The sequence below is a fragment of the Triticum urartu genome, chromosome 6A, assembly GCF_056163025.1.
Source record: "Triticum urartu cultivar PI428250 chromosome 6A, HENAU_Tu73, whole genome shotgun sequence".
Taxonomy (NCBI): Eukaryota; Viridiplantae; Streptophyta; class Magnoliopsida; order Poales; family Poaceae; genus Triticum; species Triticum urartu.
Genome location: NC_141878.1, coordinates 511,704,103 through 511,727,518, shown reverse-complemented (window position 1 = coordinate 511,727,518; position 23,416 = coordinate 511,704,103). Strand labels below are relative to the sequence as shown.

The 23,416-nt window shown below is 44.7% G+C and overlaps 2 protein-coding genes and 1 pseudogene across 2 annotated transcripts; 2 read left to right on the top strand and 1 right to left on the bottom strand.

The window, feature by feature from the left end:
• The first annotated feature begins 2,287 nt into the window (after positions 1-2,287).
• Positions 2,288-4,142, top strand: LOC125512498 (SGNH hydrolase-type esterase superfamily protein). The gene is made up of 6 exons (XM_048677595.2): positions 2,288-2,615; positions 2,693-2,820; positions 2,920-3,046; positions 3,146-3,258; positions 3,372-3,621; positions 3,719-4,142. The coding sequence occupies exons 1-6, from the start codon at positions 2,288-2,290 to the stop codon at positions 3,973-3,975; spliced, it is 1,203 nt and encodes a 400-aa protein (XP_048533552.2). The 3' UTR covers positions 3,976-4,142.
• A 2,867-nt stretch (positions 4,143-7,009) lies between these two features.
• On the bottom strand, positions 7,010-13,298 carry LOC125514517 (putative potassium transporter 16). Its single transcript, XM_048679855.2, has 10 exons — positions 13,023-13,298; positions 11,571-11,793; positions 11,200-11,442; positions 11,051-11,101; positions 10,201-10,461; positions 9,951-10,003; positions 9,223-9,343; positions 8,872-9,126; positions 7,808-8,625; positions 7,010-7,684 (listed from the first exon to the last, which is right to left on the bottom strand). Exons 1-10 carry the CDS (start codon positions 13,161-13,163, stop codon positions 7,430-7,432), a joined length of 2,421 nt encoding a protein of 806 aa, XP_048535812.1. The 5' UTR covers positions 13,164-13,298; the 3' UTR covers positions 7,010-7,429.
• A 9,041-nt stretch (positions 13,299-22,339) lies between these two features.
• On the top strand, positions 22,340-23,164 carry LOC147965985 (uncharacterized; annotated as a pseudogene).
• Positions 23,165-23,416: the final 252 nt, after the last annotated feature.

The following is a 23,416-nucleotide window of genomic DNA, read 5'->3' as shown; positions in this document are numbered from 1 at the left end:
AGGCGTGGTCGGGCATTCTTAGCCCTTGCCGCAAGTACTCGAGACGGGGCGACGGGGTCACATCTTTCGTGAGTCTCTGCTCGTGGCCGCACTACCAACACACTAACGGTTTGGATATTTGATCTGAGGGGCCTCTAGCCTGATAGCACTAACCATCACGTGGGCATTGTATGGGCATTCTGCGTCGTATGCATCAGCCGAAGCTTATTAGACGTCAGCGACTAAGTGGCGCGCGCTAGGTTGGACTAGTAAGCTCCTGCCTTTTTAAGGAGGTAGCTAGGTCTGCTCACCGACCGCGTCCGCAACGTGCAGGAGTTCCCGGGGCGATGGCCTATGACCCCTGGGGGCATAGGTTTAGTCTGGCGTGCTGACCTCTCTATTAAGCGTAGGTCGGGTTGCGGCGTATTGTTTGGCCAAGGCCGGGCATGACCCAGGAAAGTGTGTCCGGCCGGAGTTAATCGAGCGTGGTGGGTAAGTTGGTGCACCCTTGCAGGGAAGAAAACATCTATCGATAGCCTGTCCTACGGTAACGGGCGCTCGGAGTTGTATCCCGATTGATACAACTAGAACTGGATACTTGAGGTGATAACTGGATAGTATGGCTCTGGGATTGCTTTCTCGCATGGAGTCGAGAAAGGATCTATGGCCGAGGTTGATAGCACTACTACTACTTTACATTAAGTTGATCTGTACTCTTCTATATGCTGCAAGATGCTTGAAGATGCTTGAAGATGCTAGTCTTCGATAGGCTAGGATTTCCCCTTCTCTTCTGGCATTCTGCAGTTTAGTCCACAGATATAGCCCATTTTCTTTGATACAGATGCATACTTAGTTTAGATCTGATGTAAGTCTTGCGAGTACTTTGGATGAGTACTGATCACGGTTGCTTTGCTACCTCTTTTTTCCCTATACCCGATTGTTGCGACCAGATGACGGATCCCAGGAGCTAGACGACACCACTGATGACTACAACTACCCCCAGGGTGCCTACTACTACATGACAGCCGCTGACGACCTGGATTAGTTAGCAGGCTCTCAGGCAGGAGGCCTTGCCTTTTCGATCAATGTTGCTTTTGTGCTAGCCTTCTTAAGGCAAAACTTGTCTAACTTATGTCTGTTCTCAGATATTGTTGCTTCCACTGACTCTTGTGTATTCGAGCCCTCGAGGCCCCTGGCTTGTAATATAAATCTTGTATTATATTTAATTTGCGTCTAGAGTTGTGTTGTGATATCTTCCTATGAGTCCTTGATCTTGATCGTACACATTTGCGTGTATGATTAATGTATTGAATCGAGGGCGTCACAAGACATAAATAATATCCATACCTATGTAACTTCCAAAAACTAAAAACTTACCACCTGACAAAGCATTTACGTATCCCCGTAAAAAACAAAGCACTTATCTATGCTTACTGTGTAGAAACCGTGACAAAATAAAACCTAGCAGCAAACTTTCTGTTGTTTCAGCACAACAACTCACAGACTTACAAACTTAACATGGTAAAGGCAATCCTTGGCACTTCATTAAGAAAAAAAACATAAAAACAAAATGGTTACAAAGATCAACACCCTTTTCTTCTTCTTCTTCTTTTTTGACAGGAAGAGCAACATCCTCATTGACAAACAAAGGAAACAAAAGGATAACATGGGTTGCCTCTCACATGCTCTTGTCTTCTTCTTTTTTGTGATGACACATGCTCCTGTCTTTAATGTCTCTTAGCTAGGCAAGACAATTTCCCGAGAGTTTTAAGTCTCCTGCTCAACATTTTCCAAGGAATCCTTACGTTCAATTAGGAGGGGATTAATGGTTTTCATCCTTATCTACCTTCTCATAGATAGAGTGCACAGTCTCAATTGAAGGATTGACAAGTCCCTTTTTCCCGGCCGTATCTTACTCCTCCCTAAGAGGAAAAAAAAACCCGGAAATTTCTCGTTTGTCCGGTTGCAGCAGGTTTGCAACGTTCGCACCCACCAGGGAGCTGTTTTTCACGTTCTCGATTCAAGCAAAGCAAAATTGCTTCTAGCAACAACACAGTGCAGTGCGTCATTCTTCTTCAACCACCTCAGCTACCACGTCTGCTCGCACGGCCAACTCCTCTGTTTTCTCGTTTGCCCGCGCGGCCGCCACACCGGGCTAGCCGTGAGCTCGCAGTATTGCCGTTCATCGCACTACACTCAACTCAAGCTGGCCGGAAAACTATAGACCCGTTTTTCACAATAATAACCCGACCTTCTAGACGAGCCACGGTTTTGTGCCGCACTATATATAAATCGGCGCCGCCCCGCCATGCAAATCAGCACCAACACACAGACGCTTGTGTGTGTTCTTCGGTCAGGGAGTACTGTACCAAAGCAACAAGCAATGGCAGCTCTCCGCGCGCTCGTCGTCGGCATTGCCATCGTCGCCGCAGCCGCACATTGTTGGGTCGCCGGTGGCACGGCGACCAAGGGCCCGGTGACGTACGTGTTCGGCGACTCGATGTCGGACGTGGGGAACAACAACTACTTCCAGCTCTCCCTCGCCAGGTCCAACTACCCCTGGTACGGCATCGACTACCCCAACGGCGTCGCCACCGGGAGGTTCACCAATGGAAGAACCATCGGAGACTACATGGGTAAGTCACCAGCTAAGTGTCAATGTTAATTAACTCCTGAATCGTATGGACTGATGCTTTGGGTACGACTGATGCAGCTGCCAAGTTTGGCATCCCGCCCCCGCCGCCGTTCCTCTCCTTGTCGTTGGCCGACGACGACTTCCTCGCCGGCGTCAACTTCGCGTCTGGTGGCGCCGGCATTCTGAACGAGACCGGCGTCTACTTTGTGAGCCGCATCGCTAATCACTTTTCCTCTGCAGAAACTGATCGGTAACTCCCGTGGAGAGTTTTCTGACACGGTTAAATGAGGCATTGCAATTTGCAGGTCGAGTACTTCTCGTTCGACGAGCAGATATCGTGCTTCGAGACTGTCAAGAGGGCGATGATCGCCAAGATCGGCAAGGAGGCCGCCGAGGAGACTGTCAACGCAGCGATGTTCCAAATTGGTCTCGGTACGTCGTTTGCCTTCGTCTCACTCCGTGAAAAAGTAGTACGCACGAGCTTATGGATTAATCACGCGCATCATAAATTAATCTGGTCGTCTGCATCAGGGAGCAACGACTACATCAACAACTTCCTGCAGCCGTTCATGGCGGACGGCACGACGTACACGCACGACCAGTTCATCCGCCTCCTCGTCGCCACTCTAGACCGGCAGCTCAAGGCAAGAAACACATCTGATCACTGTCCCAGGCTAGAGACATGCACAAAGCTAGAGTCGATTATCAAGTCGGGAATGCATCCATTTGACAGACAGTCCGCTGATTAACTATGCAGAGGCTGTACGGGCTCGGCGCGCGGAAGGTGGCGTTCAACGGGCTGCCCCCGCTGGGCTGCATCCCGTCGCAGCGCGTCAAGTCGGCCACCGGGGAGTGCATAGCCCAGGTGAACAGCTACGCCGTGCAGTTCAACGCCGCCGCCAAGAAGCTGCTCGACGGCATGAACGCCAGGCTGCCCGGCGCGCAGATGGCGCTCGCCGACTGCTACTCCGTCGTCAAGGAGCTCATCGACCACCCGCAGAGAAACGGTACGGTAACATCGACGGCGCCGGCCAAGCCGTTCCGGTGCGTCGTGGTCCGTGCCTGACCTCCTCTTCTTTTCTTCTGCGCTGCTGTTTGTTGCAGGGTTCACGACGTCCGACACGTCGTGCTGCGGCGTGGACACCAAGGTCGGCGGCCTCTGCCTGCCGGACTCGACGCCCTGCCGCGACCGCAAGGCGTACGTGTTCTGGGACGCGTACCACACCTCTGACGCCGCCAACCGGGTCATCGCCGACCGCCTCTGGGCCGGCATGACGACCGCCAGCGCTCCGGCTCCGGCCCCTCGCTCCGGCGCGCCCGGACCAGCCGCGGTGCCGGCGCCTTCTCCTCGTCGGGCTTAAAAGATTTAAACCCACATTGATGTTGATCGATTTCACGTCTTTACTCCGGACATTGTTTCAGTTTTAACTGTGAGATGTAGGTGAAATACCGTAATTTATACGAGTTGTTGTTTCATAGCCAAGGGGACGAAATCAATGTATACGTGTTCAAAAAAAACAGTTTGTCTAATTCATATCTGGATGTTTTTTTAAAGATATCACATCTAAACTCCCACAAATATATAATGCAACAATAAGAAATAAAAAAAACTAGAATAAAAAAATAGACCATAAACAGAGTGATCATAAGATTAGATGTGACATAATTATGTCACATCTAGATGTGTCCTGCACAGACCAAAAAGAAAAAGAAATCAATGTATATGAGAATCACTTACATGCGGCCTTTTTTAATGCGTGGTTCATTTTGAGAATCGGTCCTACATGTGGAAATCCAATTTGGCTTTCAGGAGCGCACAAAAATGATAGTTGAAATGTCAAAAAAATACCAAGTTTTATTTTATGTATTTATAGTAACATTCAAATGCTATCTGCAAATTTCTAAGAAAAGGTTAAACATTTTGGACTATGCAAAAAACAAATTGAACACTAAATGTTACCTTAAAATGTCATCCTAAATGCTACCTGCAAATTTGTAAGAAAAGGTTACATTACTGTTCATGCAGGAGAAAATGCTCCTGAAAAGCAAAACGCTTCCTCGTCCTACACGTGTCTACAAATATTAAAATTTGTGCCACGGTCATGTATAGTGCCGCAGTGCTTGTGTGCCTGCCAAATCTTACTTCCTCCTTTATGAGAAACAAAGTTTAAATGTCGAAGCACATAGTTTAGGTAGAGTTGCTACTGCTCTGAATTTTGGTCGGCATGTTTGGCCGATAGAAAGACCAGATATTACTATAAGTTCTGGTGCTCGTATTTATCCTTGATTTATTTTAGAATTTCTGACGATACATGTTTAGCGGGAGGAGATGTTCTCATCGACTACGAGATGTTTACGATGACTTCATAAAATCTTAAGATGATATATCGGCTCAGTCTTTCGGAGGTGCTCTTAGAGATAGGGTGTGCATGTATGCGTTCATAAGGATAAGTGCATGCGCGTATATATGAGCATTTGTGTCTATACTGTGTTAAAAAACAAAAGTTTTTCCAACCCCTCAAAAAAGAACCGCCGTAGCCTTTTGCTCAAAAGAAAAAAAATACCCTGATAAATCTCGAACGTTTGGATTTTATGCATGTTATCTCGAATGCTTTTTCATGGCAAATTTTGTTGATGCGATGTGGCAATTTTAGTTGTTAAAACAAGCCAACTTTGTCCTTTTTTGTCAGAAATTTTTTATGTATACCAATATCGTGTGAACTAAAATTTTCACTAAAAAAACGTTCGAATTGTCATGCTAAAATCCAAACATTTCGGGATTTATCAATTAAAAAAAAACCGTCTCCCTGATTCCCCTCGACTGCTCTGCACTCCCACCGATCTCGCCGCCCTAATTCGCCGGCGACCCGCCCCTGCCCGGCGTCAGCGCGCCCAGCCGGAGCCCGCGGCCGCCCAGTCCACGCTCGGCAGTGGGTGCCCCGTGCCCGGCACCCGGCCTTGTGTAGCTGCAGCAGGCCAGCAGTCAACCGCCCGGCCCGATCTGAGGTACGTTTGATGAGATTTCTGCATGTTCCCCTATTTTTGTTTACTCGTCACTCATTGCTCTGCCACTGCCAGTACTTCTCATTACGAATTTAGGTGTAATAGCCTGCTCCCTATGCGTGGAGAGGAAGAAGAAAGACATTAGGAACAGAGAAAGAGATCGAGTATTAGTGGTGCTATTTTGCATGGTTTTTATTCTTGCTTTGGTAGGAGCACGCTGTGAAGAAGATGGACCAGTAGCTGCAGCACTCGGAGGAAGAGCCCTTGTAACATGAACGCTGCTACGCGGACGACGGTTTCAGCCGATCCCTGCACGATGCAGCACATCCAGCCACCCATTCACAGGATTAAGTGCAGCCCATCCATCAGATAAGGTTGCAGTTTTTTTTTTCTGGAAAGATAAGGTTGCAGCTGTAGGAGCAGATGATGAATTTCATTGCTCCTTTGTGTTTCTTCTATTTTGTTGAAACGCAAGAATAAAATGGATGCATTAGAGGAACACATTGACAGTAAAACAAAAAATAAACATGCTTAATACCTTGTGTTTATGTTTCCTCAACTGCAGTCCCCACTATGGAACTTCATAACTGGTGTACATATGGCTTTGTCTCTTGTTGTTACTGCTTCCTCCGGTTCATATTACTTGTCGCTCAAATGGATGTGAATATAAATTATTGTTCCTAGTATAGATGTATCTCTGGGTTTTGGGACTTCAAATTGTCCCTTCCTTCATTTGGTTCGCTCTATGCCCTTTTCCTCTTTGAAAATAGGAGGGTCAATGTCTCTCGTATCAGTCTTCGTCCATGCATCTGGGCTAGGTACATGGTATATCAGTGGCTTGTATGCTTTCAAGTATGTACATTGGCATTTTGAATAACTCATGGACAAAGTCTTGAGGGTGTTGGTTTGATTTATATATGGGTTAACCAACATGGTGATAAGGTGTTGCTTTTTCCCCCACTGAACATGTTCAATCTACCAGATTCACAAAATATGGCTTTTTTCCCCACTGTTTACTTGCCACGCATTAGGACCAACACGCAAATACTTGTAGTTCCTAGTCCCCTTGGCCTCTTATGTTTTTTCTATGTATAAGTAGAGGTTATCTACCATCTAGATTTTCTCCACCAATTTTCCTCCCATTGTACTTAACCATCATCTTTGCCCTAATGCATGCGGCATGCGACCATTATCTTAATTGGTCTCCCCCTAACATCCAAGGTCATCTTCTTGAACAACTCATTTAGGTTGTTGGAAACTACTCGCTCTATAAAGAAAATAAAAATATAAGGGTGTTTATATCACTACTTCAGTGATCTATAAACGCTCTTATATTTCTTTACCAAGGGAGTATATCAACTGAAGGTTGGTAGACTTAGCAACAACATGTGGTACATAGTGTGCAATAATAATACCTGACGCAATTCCTTACTAGACAGCTCTCTGTCTAGCCCCATAGATATACGTCTTTCACTTGGTAAAAGGGCGCTTTTATGAACTTATAAAGTCACATCAAGGGGATACAAGCACAATGAGTTCACATCTAGCCTTTGCATACTTAGGATGCACACAACCGACATCACGCATACATGACAAGAGGTGGAAAAATACATAGCCGACATGACTAATAAGATGCCTACTCCGCAGACATACGTTCTTGTACATATGAAATACATTCATTCTGCTGCCCCACAGACGTATGTTCGCACGCCCATCAATTCCATGAACCAACACATGAAGTCTTCGGCATGCATGGTGCACATATCTACACGGCCCCTTTGTGCACATAATCCGTCTGCTTGCTCTGTAAATTTATATTTCATATGTGATACCAACCTTGAGAAGTTGCCCGCGTGGAATGGACAACATCTTCTCCCCTTTTCGAGAGTTCTTCCGTAGGAAGTCGAAGATGTAGTTTACGGCAATCTTCTTAAGGAGGTTGGAGTGGGGCTTGGCCACCACTTCGGTCTCCCCAAGTATGTACACCACACCATTATCCACCTCCCGTTGGATCACCTTTTGGTCCTCCTCAATTCTCAACATCTCCTCTAGGTTCATCTTGGCCGTCTAGTTCAATGTGAGAACAAGTACCAAAAATCAGATCCAGCCAATAATGTAGAGTATAGATGAGAAATGCAACTAATTCTTGATAAGAGAATATAGCTTGTAGTTGGCGTGTAGATTGTTCACCTGAAATTGCGGCAGCCGGTTGCTCATACCAACTTGATGCATCGTGAGCTCAGAGAAGGACTGGATTGGTGTAAGCATCTCCTCGGCATGGATGCCATGGCCATGCCCCGAGCGCCCTGAGCGCCCCGAGGGCTTCTTCTCCCATCTGAAGCTATCGATCCGAATGCTAGGGTAGCTTGTTCTGAGCGGCTCGGCCGTGCAGTAGAGGCTGAGGTCCCGGACATAGTACTGGAGGTACTCGACGAGGGTGGCCACGAAGTCGCCGGCCATCTCGAGGGTGTCCCGGTAGCCGTACCGAGCGACGCACCGGAACACCATGCTCTCCTTGGGCTCCACCTGCCGGAAGAGGAAGCGCTCCTGAACGTCAACGTGCGGGATGGGCAGGTGCTTGACGGAGATGAAGACGATGACGGAGTGGACGGTGGGGATCTTCTCGATGAGGTGGGGGAAGATGGGCGGGATGCCCTGCACTAGCTCCGTGTAGAAAAGGCCGAGCCCCGGGACCCGCTTGAGGTCGTGGCGCTCGAGGAGGTGCTTCACCTCGTCGGGCGACACCGTGTGCTGGAGCTCGTACTTGTACCGCTTCACGTGCACGTAGTGCCACACGATCATGATCACCATGAGCACCGCCGACATGGCCAGCGGGAAGTACGGGCCCTGTGTGAACTTGTACAGCACCGCCGACAGGTAGACGGTCTCCGTGGACATGAAGACGACGAAGAAAGCGGCGATCCACCAGATATTCACCTTCCACACCAGGAGCATCACGATCGTCATCAACAGCGTCGTGATCACCATCACAAGCGCCACGCAGATCTCTGTTCAAGCACGCGTCATGTCCATTAGGCCACAGAGATAAGCATGCATAGATTTCTGTCATGGTTTTAAATAGCACGCTATAGCGTTTAGAAGAGATCCTGGGCTAAGAGACTTTGGTCCAAACACATGAACACACATTTTAAATAGCACACTGTTACGTTTAGAAGGGATCCACCGCTAAGAGGCATGACCCGCTATTTGAAACTATATTTTCTGTTCAATCATGTGTTGGATGCATTTCTTACCATGTGCCTTGGCGATGAAACCGGTTGTCCTGAAGCTTATGGTGACGACACAAGAAGCCACGCAAAGGAAGAAGTTGACTTCAGGGATGTAGAGTTGGCCCGAGTAACGCCTTGACGTGCGCAGTATCTTCACCCTCGGGAAGCAGCTAAGTGTTTGCAGATGTGACATGGTTGCGAAGGCGCACGAGACCATGGCTTGGCTTCCGATGACTGAAGCTAGAAGCGCGAGAACGAACGTCGGCCAGAACAAAGTGCCTGGAATTGCACATGAAATTTTAATTAGTTTCTGATGCACGGCTTACAGAATAGTAGTACTGTATACACTAGTAAGGTATCTTGTCGATTACATACTTGGAATGGATTCGAAGAAAGCGTTGGATATTATCATGTCGTCCATGTGCGTCCTGAGGTAAGCTGCTTGCCCAATATAAGTGAGCAACACGGAGGGGAGTAAGCCAAAGCTAAAGCTCAGCTGAAACAGGGGAAAAAATGTTAGTTCAGTCTTCATATAGTATATTCTTGGAAAGTACTAGAATTTCCTACATACAGTTCACCATGTACAGGTCAGTAAAAGAAACTACACTAATCATATTGAAAAGGTGATGGTCATATTAAGGAAATAAACAACACAGTGTATGGTATACAAAGTCATAATAGTTCTACTACCCCAATCTAAAATAGATGGCATTCTAGAAAGTTGTAGTCAAGCTTCTTTAATTTTCACTGTCGCTATTGAAAAGCTTATTGTGATTTCCAAACAAATATAATTTTTGAATTTTTTTCAAAGAAGTATTTTCTAGTTATGCAAGTTTACATGTTTGGGTTAAAAACAATAGCCAAAGTTCCATCTGATAAACTCTGTCCATACCAAAAACCTCGTGGAATGGTGGGAGTATCTTCAGAACCTTGGCAGTCAAAGGAAATCTTCCTAATCATCTTTTTTACAGTTATAAGAAGAGAGCTTCAAACTTTGAAGTGGTCAAGGAATCTTCTGTCTAAATATATATCATTATCCCTCAATATTGTGTAATGCATCATGTAGTGTAATTGTGGCAGTCAAAGAGGATGTTCATTTATACCTGAATTGACTTTATGCTGAAGTATCCTAGATCAGCAAAGAGGGCTTCCGTGCCTGTCACAAAAGAACAACTCTGTCAAGTTCAGTAAATGCTCCCCAGTCCCCACAGAAAGAAAGTTCACTGTGTGCAAATTGTGCTTTCATAAGATTTTTTGCTAATAGTACAGCACCCCCTGAAACTGACCAGTGTGGAATATTGTGAATGCAGTACCATATATGCTATCATCAGAATGATAGGGGCCTTTTTTTACCTGTAAAGCAAAGGAGGATTTCACCGAGCGAAACCCATCCCTTCTTCTTGTTCCTTCGGAAATAGTCGAAGATGTACTTGGGGTTGAACGCCTTCAGGGTGCCGATATCGTACTTGATCAGGTTATAAAGCCCGATACCGGCGATGAGGAGAAGCCACACGACAACGAGCGGCGCAAACGTGTAACCGATCTTGTCGGTCCCGAGGTGTTGCACCGCGAAGAACAATATCAGAATACCCACTGTGATCCACACTATCTGATCTGTTCAGAGCAACCAAATCATATCATCAGGAATCAAATTATGTAAAGAAAAAAGCTGTAGTCTGTAGAAATGTAGGTGAAAGTCGGTCAAGGTCGTTTCCTTCCCCAGATCTTTGGGGATTCACTTGCTTGTTTTTTACACTACCAAGGGGGGTCAGCAGCAACAGGCTGGCGCTCAAAGTCCCAAGTCCTATGTCAAACTTGATCCTGATCTGGTAATTTATTTATATTTCTTGACAGCTCGGTCTAGATCTGGTTATTAATAACATGAAGACTAGTTTGCGAGCTAAACGTGGAGAGGAATTAATAGCCAGTTGAAACGGTCAGAAATTGCAACTAGTTGGTTTAAACTGAACTGTCGTGGTTTGCAGTTTTGCTCTCATGGGAAACGTGATCTGAGACTGTACGTGTCATGTGCAAGCAGTCTCCATACAGGGCAGGCTATGGCTGACAGTAGCCATGAGCTGGGCACATTTTCCATTTGACTTCCCAGGTTTAACTGATGGATTACGTACACTCACATATAAATCGATTGAAAAGTGGAGAGAATGCGTGTTAGTACACATCTCGGTACTGTATTTCTATGTACCTGTTGTCAGGTGAGGCGCTCTCAGTCTCAGGCCGTTGACTGCCGATAGTACTGAAACATTTGCACAAGCAATTCATTCATTAGAAAAACATATAATTAAGGTTATTAGGCCCCTGTCATTCTGATGGTAAGAAAGAGAGGAGGAGTACCGGAGATGGGAGGGGTTAGCATGCAGTCGCTGATGGCGAGCGCCGTGGCGAAGATGGTGAGGAAGAAGAGCGTGAGCTTGGCCGGCTTGCTCGTCTCCAGCAGGTTCTTCATCCACTGCGCCCTCCTCCTCGTCGCCGACAGATGCCGGTGGCTGGAGACGAGGTCGTCCTCCGCCTGCTGGTTCGGGATCAGCGCCACCCTCGCGTACCTCGAGATCAGCGAGTAGAGCGCGAACGTTCCACCTGAACAATCGAGTTCATGGCATGGAGACAATTAGCAGCATGCGTAGGTGTTCAGACTTCAGACTGATATATGATGGTCTCAGATGACACATGGATCTGTATGGTGAGAGACGATCGTTGGCACGCACCATCGCCGTCGTCGTTGGCGTAGAGCGCGATGAAGATGATCTTGACCATGGCGAAGAGCAGGAAGCTGTAGATGATGAGGGAGAGGACGCCCAGCACGTCGTCCTTGTGCTCGACGCCGTATTTGAAGGTGTTGGAGAAGACGTAGAGCGGCGATGTGCCGAGGTCGGCGTAGAGGATCCCCACGCACTGGAAGCCCAGCCGCAGCGTCCTCACCCAGTTGTCCTGTTGGTGCGCAGGAGTAACGTTTACAGTATGAAAGCTTGGACTTGGATCAAGATACTATTAACAATTCTTCCATGCATGTGCATATACTACAGTAAAACACCAACTTGACACCCCGAGCAGTCCAACTTGATAGGTAGGAGTAACATTTACAGTATCTAGCTTGGACTTGGATCCCACATGTCAATTCTTGTACTACCTAGAAGCTAGAGCATGCATATGCAGGTGGCATAACATAAAGAACAAACAACAACTTGATGAGTCTGCCCGATCGAATAGTCTAAGTCGTGGAAAACAACGTACGGCAACTCTGAGAAATCTCCTTGCTTGCTCAACAACGTCGAACAGCAGTAGGAACGCGCTATATGCTTCCTCTCCACGTACGTACCACCGCACGTACCATGCTCGGTCACACGCTCGATCGTCGTTCCTCCTCCACCCAGCAGCAGACACAGGATAGGAACATTTACAGTATATATCAAGCTTGGACTTGGATCGACATATTAATTCTCCTAGCGGAGTACGTCCTAGAAGGTAGAGCATGCATGCATATGCAGGTGGCATGACATAAAGAACAACTAAGTCTGCCCGAGTAGTCCAAGTGGTGGAAAACAACGTGCGGCAGGTCTGACAAATCTCGTTACTTACTTCTTCAACAACGTCGAACAGCCGTAGGAACGTGCTACCTATGTCTACGTGCCACCATGCTGGGTCACACGCTATCTCCTTCCTCCTCCTCCCAGCAGCTTCAGCTTGGGCGCGGAGGGGCCTTCGGCTTTTGATGTTAGGCTTAGGTGAAAAGTCTGTATATTCGGCTCAGCATTTCTGCACCCCTTTATCAAGTGGATAAGAGTAGCGAGAGATGTTGCCAAGATGACGGATTTAAACTTATTAATGTACTATTTTATAAGGTCTTCGTGGATAAGAGTGCCGTTCATCGGTGGCACTGTACGTGGTGGGTTCAGTTACGTTCTACACAACCGCGCGACGGGCGGCGGCGGCCAGTCGGAACGGCGGGCGACGGGGAGAAGGAGGAGAGAATGCTAGCTTAATTTGACGGAGCAGCGCATGCGGCATGCGGCAGAGGAGGAAGAAGCCACGGCCGATCTGATGGGCATGCACCATGGCACCATGCAGATTTGCAGTCCGACTGGCCGAGGCGATGAACACAGACACTAGGATAACAACGCGCTAGCAGGTTCACCAACGGCGTTGCCATGCATGCATACCTGGCCATGGTGGCCGCCGTGCGCGGGCCTGGTGGCGTCGCGGTAGAGCGAGTCCTGCCGCGGCACGTCCGCCGGCGGCACCTCGAGGTCGCCGCTGTGGGGCACGATCTCCAGGCTGCTCCTCGCGCTGGCCATCGCCATCTCCCCTTTCCCGCCGCTGCGTACTACCTTCCCTGCTCGCGCGCGCGTGCGCCACCACTTATAATGGCCTTTTATCTGCTTGCTGCTTCGCTTAGCTTACGTCCCTGCGGAGCTCATCCCATCTCGAGCTGCTTATACCGCCCTTTATAAGCGCAGGCAGCCGGCCGGGAGGCTGTGCACTGACCTCTCGTTACTGACTTGTCTCGCTTCGCTGGCTGCTTTTGGGTTGCTTGCTTGCCGCAACAGTTTACCTTACCAGCCGATCGATCGATCGATCACGCACGTCGGTCCAGCGTCAATGTTGACTTGCTCCACGACTCATTAATTTTGGACGGAAAGTCGCCAATGGCGATGTATCGGCCGACGCCAGCGCGTGGGCGACGTGGCGCTCCGTCGCTCGACTGACTCGCCCGGGGGCGTCGTCTGCGGCCAGAATGGTAGCCAGCTCTAGAGACTGAGATCACGCGTGCCCGTGCGCTCCCGTTGGATCAGAAAATCTGCGGTTCACATGTGTTAAAAATTTTATTTTTATTTTGAGGATCACATGTGTTAAATTTTTACTAGTAATATCAGAAGGAAGCGTGGATAAGGGTCCAAAACTAAAATTCGTCCTGCCTTCCGTTTCGAGGAAAAGACGATCGTCCTGCGTGTACCATGGGCTGCTAAGCCTAAGCCGCCGCTTATCTGTGTGGCAAGTCAAGATAAACTGTTGCGACCTGCGGCTTGACAGGACTTCTAAAAGTGACAATTGTATATGTTTATGCTTTTCTGTGATTCTGTTAAAGGTTTGCAAAAAAACTCTTTTTTTTACTAAAAATGACTTCAAACAAAACTTATATACTTTATAATAATAATATGATAAGGAGGGAGTGCATAGTCTAATCAGAAAGAAGCGTGGCATAAGTTTATTTCTTTTAGTAGAGCCGAATGAAATCAATTTTTAATTAACAAAGTCATCCACCGACCAAGATTACAACTAATAACAAAAGGTAAGAAATGGCAAAAAAAATATACAAAGTGCTTGAACAGCTTATAGCCTAGCGTGTTGTAGGCAAACAGAAACATAAAGAAAGAGAAGAAACCCAAACTCCACCACCAGAAGGGGGGCGAAGATCAATGTAGGAGACACTGACACTAGAAGAAAACGCATCCTCGCGTACTAAGATTGAGATTACATGTGCCCATGTGCTCCCGTTGGATCAGAAATCTGCAGTTCACATGTGTTTTATATATATATATATATATATATATATATATATATATATATATATATATATATATATTACCACATATAACCTGGAAAAAGGTCCACAACTTCACTTTAGTCCTACCTTCCGTGTTGAGAGAAAAAAAATCATCCTGTGACCATGGGCTAAGCCGCCACTTACATATGTGATAAGTCAAATATATATCTAGAAATGTTCCAGACACCGTTGCAACTTGCGGCTTGATACGACTTCTAACGGTGATAATTTTTTACGTTAGCTGGGGTTGGTCATATTACTGCGGCTCATATTAGGATTAAAATATGTGCGCTTATATGGGCTATATGAAATTGCAGGAATATATGATTTTTAACAGACATTATATTTTTAACTTTCTTGCAGGTCATTTTTAGAGCTACCGCATGGATCCGTACGTGGTCCTTACTCACTCCTACGGACTTCAGGGAGCCATTGGTTACTAGGTGCAACCAGTGGGAGATGGTAGCACGGACTATATTCAACCGATTTGGATGACGGTCACATAACAAGATAGGAGTCTAGGGAGCTTGTCCTTTACATTGTCATACCGGTTGTGATATTGAGCATTCACATTTCTTTTCCTTTTTGTTCCGCTTGCGAGCTGTAATACTTTTATGACTTTGTGCTACTTCAAGACTTTTTAATAAGATGGCTGCATGCATCGTTCCGATGCAGAGGCCGGGGGCAAGCCTCCTTTTCCAAAAAAACAATACCATTAGATTCACACTGAAATAAATTTTCGTATGATATACATTTGTATCATAAATACTCATATATTTCTTTCAACAAGATTGACCAAGTTCGACTTCGGATAAGACTTATATGCACTGAAAATTTTACATAGAGGAAAAACACAGTCCAATCAGAGGCGTGGCAAGAGTGTTAACCATGTACCGGTGGGATATAGTATGTGCCGGGACATATAAATGAAATGAAGTGCTCACACACAGTGACGAATCAACTGGGCAGGCTTTAATAGGCTTGAGCCTACCCTCCAGCGATGCAAAAGAATATTTTAGTAGTTAATAGTACATGTTTCTGCTAGTATTCTAGCAAATTTTAGCCTTGTTTGCACAACAGAGCTGGGGGTTGGTGACTTTTTTTTTTCACATAATTAACTTTGAGCCTGTCCTTGATTTTCTTACAAGATTCGCCACTGCTCACACAGAACAATAAATTGACAGAAAATGACATGATGCAAAAATTTCAAGTCTTGTGTGCGAATAGAGACGAGTTCTTCTTGCGGCGCAGACCAAGAGAAAAAAAAGGTCTAGTAAGCAATAGGTCGACCTACTCGGTATAGACAGACAACATATGAACCTCAGAATAGTATGTGGAGTAGCTATTGAACTTTCCTGTGGAGTAACTCTTATTCCTTGTGCATGCCTAAATTTGAGTTCTTGATGGTTATATAAGAAGATTCACTCTTTAAAGTGCCAAACCGCGTGCTGGTGGGAAGACTCCAGAAGTGTGGTGCGTACAGGGACATACGTACAAAGGAAACGAAGTGCTGAGACAGAACCAAAAATTGACAGAAAATGACATGATGCAGATTTTCAGGTCTCGTGCGCGTACAGAGAAGAGTTCTTCCTTCAGCGTGGACCTAGAGAAAAAGAGGTCAAGTAAGCAAGCCTGTCTGCTAGGTACAGAGACCGGATATCAAAGTCAGAATAGTACGCGGTGTGAATTTTTGAGACATGGGTCTAGACGCAGCACCCGATTTAGCAAACAAAATTTAAAGAAAGCATTAGAAAAATGTCGAATATTTCTGAAACTTTTTGCAGGAAATCTAGCGTTATACATGTGCGTAAAGTTTCGCGGCAAAATGCATTATGTGGAAATTCTGGCAAAAAGACAAAATTATGGGTATGAAAAAAATGTAAATAGTAACTTCACTACTAGAATCCACAAATAGCCCTAGAGCTAAATTGGTTCCCTGAAGCCCTTTGTGAAGCTGGTGGTGGAGGGTAGAGAGACTTTTAGGGAGGTGCAGACCAATGTGCATCACTAGGGATCAGATTAGTGGGCAGCCGTTAGATTGATTACACTTGCAGGGCGTGATTAGGTGCCCAGCGTGCAGCCGACTTTCCTCTAGTTAGTTTCTAAATTATACTCCTGTGATTACGATGCTTCCATATTTATTCCTATTTGCTTCCTTGAATTAACTTCTTCAGAAAATAACACAGTGATATAATTTAAAGTCCATCTAAATTCTTATATTTTCATACTTTATTCCACATTTTTTAGAAAACTTTTTTTTTGCTTCTAGTGCATAGCAAATTTGCTCGATGAAAAATGCATCCCATGTACATTTTATTCTGTTTTTAATGCAGCAAAAGCTTGCTTCCACCGATGAGATAATTTGCTTCGATCTCAGCCAAACTTTTTTGGACGTAACAATTTGTTTCCAAATACTTTGCTCCCATGTATCTTTTTAATCAAGTTTCCAACAAGAAACTTTGCTTCCATCTAATAATAAAAGTGCTTCCATGGTAAAATTAATTTGCTTCTACTCGAACATAAGTTTGTTTCCCTGCTTCATTCGTTCTTACAATAAGTTTCAGACATGGTACAAATTTATTTAGTTCAAGTCACCAACAGTGTGTACTATGTTTCCGTAAGCCAATAATTGTGTGTTCCCTATAAACCGTAGACATGATTCCCTTCGCTTGCGGTCGACCTCATTGTAGGGCAGATCCAAGTGTCATGAGTCATCACACTTCCTAGTGCATGCATCAGTCGCCTCCATATATGTCACCGGCTGCGCCCATCAGTTCCAAAGCCAACACGCAACTGCTTGAAATATACTCCCTCGGTTCCACAATGTAAGACATTTTTGCAAGCTATGTAACATCTTATATTATGGGACGGAGGGAGTACATCCGTAATCAGTTAGACACGATGCATAAGTATAGAAGGTATATAAGTATGAAGCAACAACGAGTATTACATATATGGTACGGTAGTGATGAAGTAGAGATTCTCACATTCCCATGTAAGGAAGCATGTATGCTTCGTGCATGCTATGTCACACTGTCTTTGATTTTTTGGATTTGATTTGGCGTTATTCAACAAGAAAAAACAAAAAAAAATTGGCTTGCCACTGTCAGCATGTATATGAAATATAGGAAACATGATGGTTGTGTTTAAACACAAAGAATTCTCTTGGCAACACAAATAATAGAACTGTGTTTCTATTGCCCCAAACTATCTGGACTGAAGAAAACATACAACAAAATTAGGAAGCATGGATATTAAGAAGCATCAATTTGTTGTTATCTCAACATAATTCATACCTATCGGGAGCATATAATTTTGTAACTAGAAACTAGCAATGAATGTTGCCAACATGTATGTGCATCAATCAATTTGTGATATACGAACCAATTTCATCCGAGATGCAAACAAAATGGGAAAGTGCGTATCCGATGTTTACAAAGCATGGTTACTGGAAATATCATAATGATAAGAATCTGTGCCTGGGACAGATGATGATGATGGGATGAAAGTTGGTTCAGGCAATGCAATACCTTTTGATTCACAAGAAGGACTTCGAAAAGGGTATGAGCCATGTAACGTCTCCTCACTCTCATATTGTTCTAGTAGTATCATGCTCATCATTAATAATCGACCTATAAATGCCATGCTATTTGCTACCTCTTGAACACTGCGTTGGTTTTCCCTTGAAGATGAAAGAGTGATGCAGTAGAGCAGCGTAAGTACTTCCCCTAGTTTTTGAGAACCAAGGTATCAATCCAGTAGGAGGCCACGCACGAGTCCCTCGCAGCTACACAAATAAATAAACTCCTCGCAACCAACGCGATAAAGGGGTTGTCAATCCCTTCACGGTCACCTACGAGAGTGAGATCTGATAGATATGATAAGATAATATTTTTGGTATTTTTTATGATAAAGAGAAATAAAGATGCAAGTAAAATAAATGCCAAAGGAAATAACTAAGTATTGGAAGATTAATATGATGGAAAATAGACCCGGGGGCCATAGGTTTCACTAGAGGCTTCTCTCGATAGCATAAGCATTACAGTGGGTAAACAAATTATTGTTGAGCAATTAACAGAATTGAGCATAGTTATGAGAATATCTAGGTATGATCATATATATAGGCATCACGTCCAAAACAAGTAGACCGACTCCTGCCTGCATCTACTACTATTACTCCACACATCGACCGCTATCCAGCATGCATCTAGAGTATTAAGTTCAAGAGAACAGAGTAACGCTTTAAGCAAGATGACATGATGTAGAGGGATAAACTCATGCAATATGATACAAACCCCATCTTGTTATCCTCGATGGCAACAATACAATACGTGCCTTACTGCCCCTACTGTCACTGGGAAAGTACACCGCAAGATTGAACCCAAAGTTAAGCACTTCTCCCATTGAAAGAAAGATCAATCTAGTAGGCCAAACCAAACTGATAATTCGAATAGACTTGCAAAGATAACCAATCATACATAAAAGAATTCAGAGAAGATTCAAATATTGCTCATAGATAAACTTGATCATAAACCCACAATTCATCGATCTCAACAAACACACCGCAAAAGAAGATTACATCGAATAGATCTCCACAAGAGAGGGGGGAGAACTTTGTATCGAGATCCAAAAAGAGAGAAGAAGCCATCTAGCTAATAACTATGGACCCGTAGGTCTGAAGTAAACTACTCACACTTCATCGGAGAGGCTATGGTGTTGATGTAGAAGCCCTCCGTGATCGATGCCCCCTCCGGCGGAGCTCCGGAAAAGGCCCCAAGATGGGATCTCGTGGATACAGAAAGTTACGGCGGTGGAATTAGGGTTTTGGCTCTGTATCTGGTAGTTTGGGGGTACGTAGGTATATATAGGAGGAAGGAGTACGTCGGTGGAGCAACGTGAGCCCCACGAGGGTGGAGGGCGCACCTGGGGGGTAGGCGTGCCCCCTACCTCGTGCCATCTTGGTTGATTGCTTGACGTAGGGTCCAAGTCCTCTGGATCATGTTTGTTCCAAAAATCATGTTTCCGAAGGTTTCATTCCGTTTGGACTCCGTTTGATATTCTTTTTCTGCAAAACCCTAAAATAGGCAAAAAAAAACAGTAATTCTGGGATGGGCCTCCGGTTAATAGGTTAGTCCAAAAAATAATATAAAAGTGTATAATAAAGCCCAATAATGTCCAAAACAGGATATAATATAGCATGGAACAATAAAAAATTATAGATACGTTGGAGACATATCAAGCATCCCCAAGCTTAATTCCTCCTCGTCCTCGAGTAGGTAAATGATAAAACAGAATTTTTGATGTGGAATGCTACTTGGCATAATTTCAATGTAATTCTCTTAATTGTGGTATGAATATTCAGATCCGAAAGATTCAAGACAAAAGTTTAATATTGACATAGAAATAATAATACTTCAAGCATACTAACTAAGCAATTATGTCTCTTCAAAATAACATGGCCAAAGAAAGTTATCCCTACAAAATCATATAGTCTGGCTATGCTCCATCTTCACCACAGAAAGTATTCAAATCATGCACAACCACGATGACAAGCCAAACAATTGTTTCATACTTTTGGTGTTCTCAAACTTTTTCAATCTTCACGCAATACATGAGCGTGAACCATGGACATAGCACTATAGGTGGAATAGAATGGTGGTTGTGGAGAATACAAAAAGGGAGAAGATAGTCTCACATCAACTAGGCGTATCAACGGGCTATGGAGATGCCCATCAATAGATATTAATGTGAGCGAGTAGGGATTGCCATGCAACGGATGCACTAGAGCTATAAGTATATGAAAGCTCAACAAAAAAGAAACTAAGTGGGTGTGCATCCAACTTGCTTTCTCACGAATGTAAGTGCATCTAGTTCCCCTTAGTGATTTTGGTGTATTAAAGACTTATAGGTTAAGGGACTAATGTGTTTTTGAGTGTACACAGGTTTATAAGTCTATGAGGAGTTTGATATTTACAGAGAAAGTCGACCCCTAAAAATGAAGTTCTTCGACTGAAGACTTTGGATTTTTGAAGACTTTGAAAATGAAGAAATTGGTGCAATCCTGAAGACTTGGTATTCATTCGAGGAACATGAAGCATGAAGACTCTTGTTTTCGTAGTTTCATTTTCTCTTTCTTGAGTCATAGGAAACACCGTACTTTTAAAGGGAGTCGAGGAAATACTAAGGAAAAATTTCCATGTGATGCTCAACTCAAAATCCTACACCTACCAATCCCTTCGAGTGAAGCCATTGGAAATCTCATATAGTTCAGTCATATTCTTCAGTGACAGAGACGAAGTTCTTTTGGTCTCTGAGGAATTTGTTCTGACCGAGGAGTTAGGAATTCGCCAGTGCGGATTGCCTACACAGTGAGGAACATGATAACTCTGAGGAATTTGATACTCAAATTCCCGACCGTTGCTGTGCTATGCGCCAGCTGTCCCAAAATATCTATCCACCTAACGGTCATATCATTGAAGGGCATTTATGTCTTATCATGTCGGGCTGCTCCCTAGGCTATAAATAGCCGTCCCCTACAACCACTAGCTGTTTGGCTGCTCTGAGAGAAACTGACACTTGTCATTTGAGAGCATCCCATCCTCCGAGGACTTTGAGCAAAAATCATCAAGTGAGGAAAACCCAAGCCCAAACACCTACAAACCCCAAGTGATTGAGCATCACTGAAGAGATTGATCCTGCGTGGATCCGGCACTTGTTACCTTTGAAGACTGTGTTTCTTCCAGACGGTTAGGCGTCATGGTCTAGAGCATCCAAGAGGAATTGTGGATCGCCGAGTGACCAAGTTTGTGAAGGTTCGAAAGTCACCTGAAGACTTACCACGAGTGATTGGGCGAGGTCTGTGTGACCTTAGCTCAAGGAGAATACGGTGAGGACTGTGTGTCCTCAGGTTTAAATACCTAGCCGCTCCAACCAGATGTACAACTGAGACAACAGTTGGAACTGGTCTACCAAATCATTGTCTTCACCAAGCTCACTGGTTCTATTTCCTCAACTCTTTCATTTCCTCATATCTGTGTTGAGTGCTTGTTCGTATCTGTGTTTGAAGACTTAGACTGAAGACTTTCTCAATTTCCTCAGTTCAATTTCTTCAGTCTGTTTGTCTTCATCTTGTGTTATCCTGTGTTTACGCTTTCTGTACTCTGTGCTTGTCTTCATTTCATCATGATGACTATGCTTGTGTTCTGTTATGTTTACTTTTGAGTACTTATTCCGCTGCTAGTAGATCTTCGCTAAGGAATTTCCTCACCTGCAAATTCCTTAGTGAAGAATTCATAAAAATCGCCTATTGACCCCCCTCTAGTCGATATAACGCACTTTCAATTGGTATCAGAGCAAGGTACTCCCTTGTTCTGTGTGATTTTGGTTTAACCGCCTGGAGTTTTAGTTATGTCGACCGTAGGTATGATCAAGGTCTCTGCTGGGTGTCCTTCTTTCGATGGGACAGACTACCCCTACTGGAAAAATAAGATGCGAATGCATCTTGAGGCAATTGATAACGATCTCTGTTATGTTGTGGAAAATGGTGTTCCCTCAGTCACACCTTCTCTGAATGCTGCTGATGTGAAGAGATTTAAGCAACTCGACTCTCAAGCGAAGAATATCATATGTGGCCATCTGAGCAAAGGATAGTATGGAAGAGTGAATGCTTTGGAAACTGCTAAGCTTATCTGGGATAGGCTGTCCAAAGTCAATGAAGGAGTCTCAGCACAGCGTGACTCTAGAGTTGATGTTCTTCGCAATCTCTTCAACCGCTTCAAAAGACTTGACAATGAAAATGTTCAACAGACCTTCGATTGCCTCACTGACATCTCAAATGAGCTTCAAGCACTTGGTGCCACTGACATCACCGACCATGAGGTGGTGAAGAAATTGCTGAGATTGCTTGATTCCTCATTTGATACTCTGGCATTGATGATACAAGAACGTGCTGATTACAAGTCACTTGATCCCGCTGATATCCTCGAGAGGCTAAATACTCATGAGTTCCAGCTTGCTGAGAAGAGAGATCTCTATGGTTCGAGCTATGGCAGATCATGTTCCCTGAAGGCCAAGGCAGTGTCTGAGTCTGAAGATGAAGATTCTGGTAGCAGCCTTGGTGATCCTGAAGAACCGAGCCATGAGCTAGCACTGCTCGTGAAGAAATTCCAGAGGTTCTCAAGACGTGGTCGCTTTGGAAAATCCTCAAGGAGCATTGATTCCTCATCCAGTGACTACAAGAAGAGGCTTTGTCACAAATGCAAGAAACCTGGACACTATATTCAAGATTGTCCTTAGTGGGAAAAGGAATCAAAGAAGAAGAAATACAAGGATTACAGTTCTGATGATGCGAAGAAAAAGAAGAAATACTCAAAATCTTAATCATCAAAATCCTCGAAGTCTTCGTCTTACAAGAAGAGCAGCTCCAAGAAGGCTCGGGCGTTCATTGGCAAGGAAATGGACTCTAAGGCTGAATCTGACGAACATGAGGGAGAGGAGGCATCTGAGGAGTCTAAGTCTGGTGTGGCGAGCCTGGCTCTCGCTACTTCTTTCGTCAGCAAGTCCATCTTCAACTCTGAAGAAAATGGCTTCACCAACACGGCTGATGGAAACAATGATGACTACGCTCCCACCTATTGCTTCATGGCAAAAGGTGCCAAGGTACTCAAATACCCCTCCTCTGAATCAAGTGAAAATGAATATGATGAAAACCTCAAACCCAGCTACTCCAAACTTGCTAAGATTGCTGTAAAACAATAAAAGGCTTTTGAAAAGGTTCAAAACATGCTAGACAAAAGTGATGATATGTTGGGTGAAGAAATGGATTGCACTAAAACCTTGACTGAAAATCTTCAAAGACTTCGGTCTAGGTTTGACAACCTTCAAGGTCATCATAACACTCTCTTATCTGATCATGAGAAAGCTTTCATATGAATTTCTTCAAAGAAAGCAAGATCTTGAAAAGCTAAGAGTGAGTTATGAAGATCTTCAGAAGGAGCGTGATTCATTACT

Bases quoted from the DNA above. Each gene is read 5' to 3' on its own strand.
- LOC125512498 (XM_048677595.2), top strand. From the start codon at position 2,288: ATGCAAATCAGCACCAACACACAGACGCTTGTGTGTGTTCTTCGGTCA. The intron at 3,047-3,145 runs GTACGTCGTTTG...CGTCTGCATCAG, and splicing joins GATGTTCCAAATTGGTCTCG to GGAGCAACGACTACATCAAC. The intron at 3,259-3,371 runs GCAAGAAACACA...TTAACTATGCAG, and splicing joins CTCTAGACCGGCAGCTCAAG to AGGCTGTACGGGCTCGGCGC.
- LOC125514517 (XM_048679855.2), bottom strand. From the start codon at position 13,163: ATGGCGATGGCCAGCGCGAGGAGCAGCCTGGAGATCGTGCCCCACAGC. The intron at 11,794-13,022 runs GTATGCATGCAT...GCGCACCAACAG, and splicing joins ACGGCGGCCACCATGGCCAG to GACAACTGGGTGAGGACGCT. The intron at 9,127-9,222 runs GTATGTAATCGA...GTGCAATTCCAG, and splicing joins TTTCTTCGAATCCATTCCAA to GCACTTTGTTCTGGCCGACG.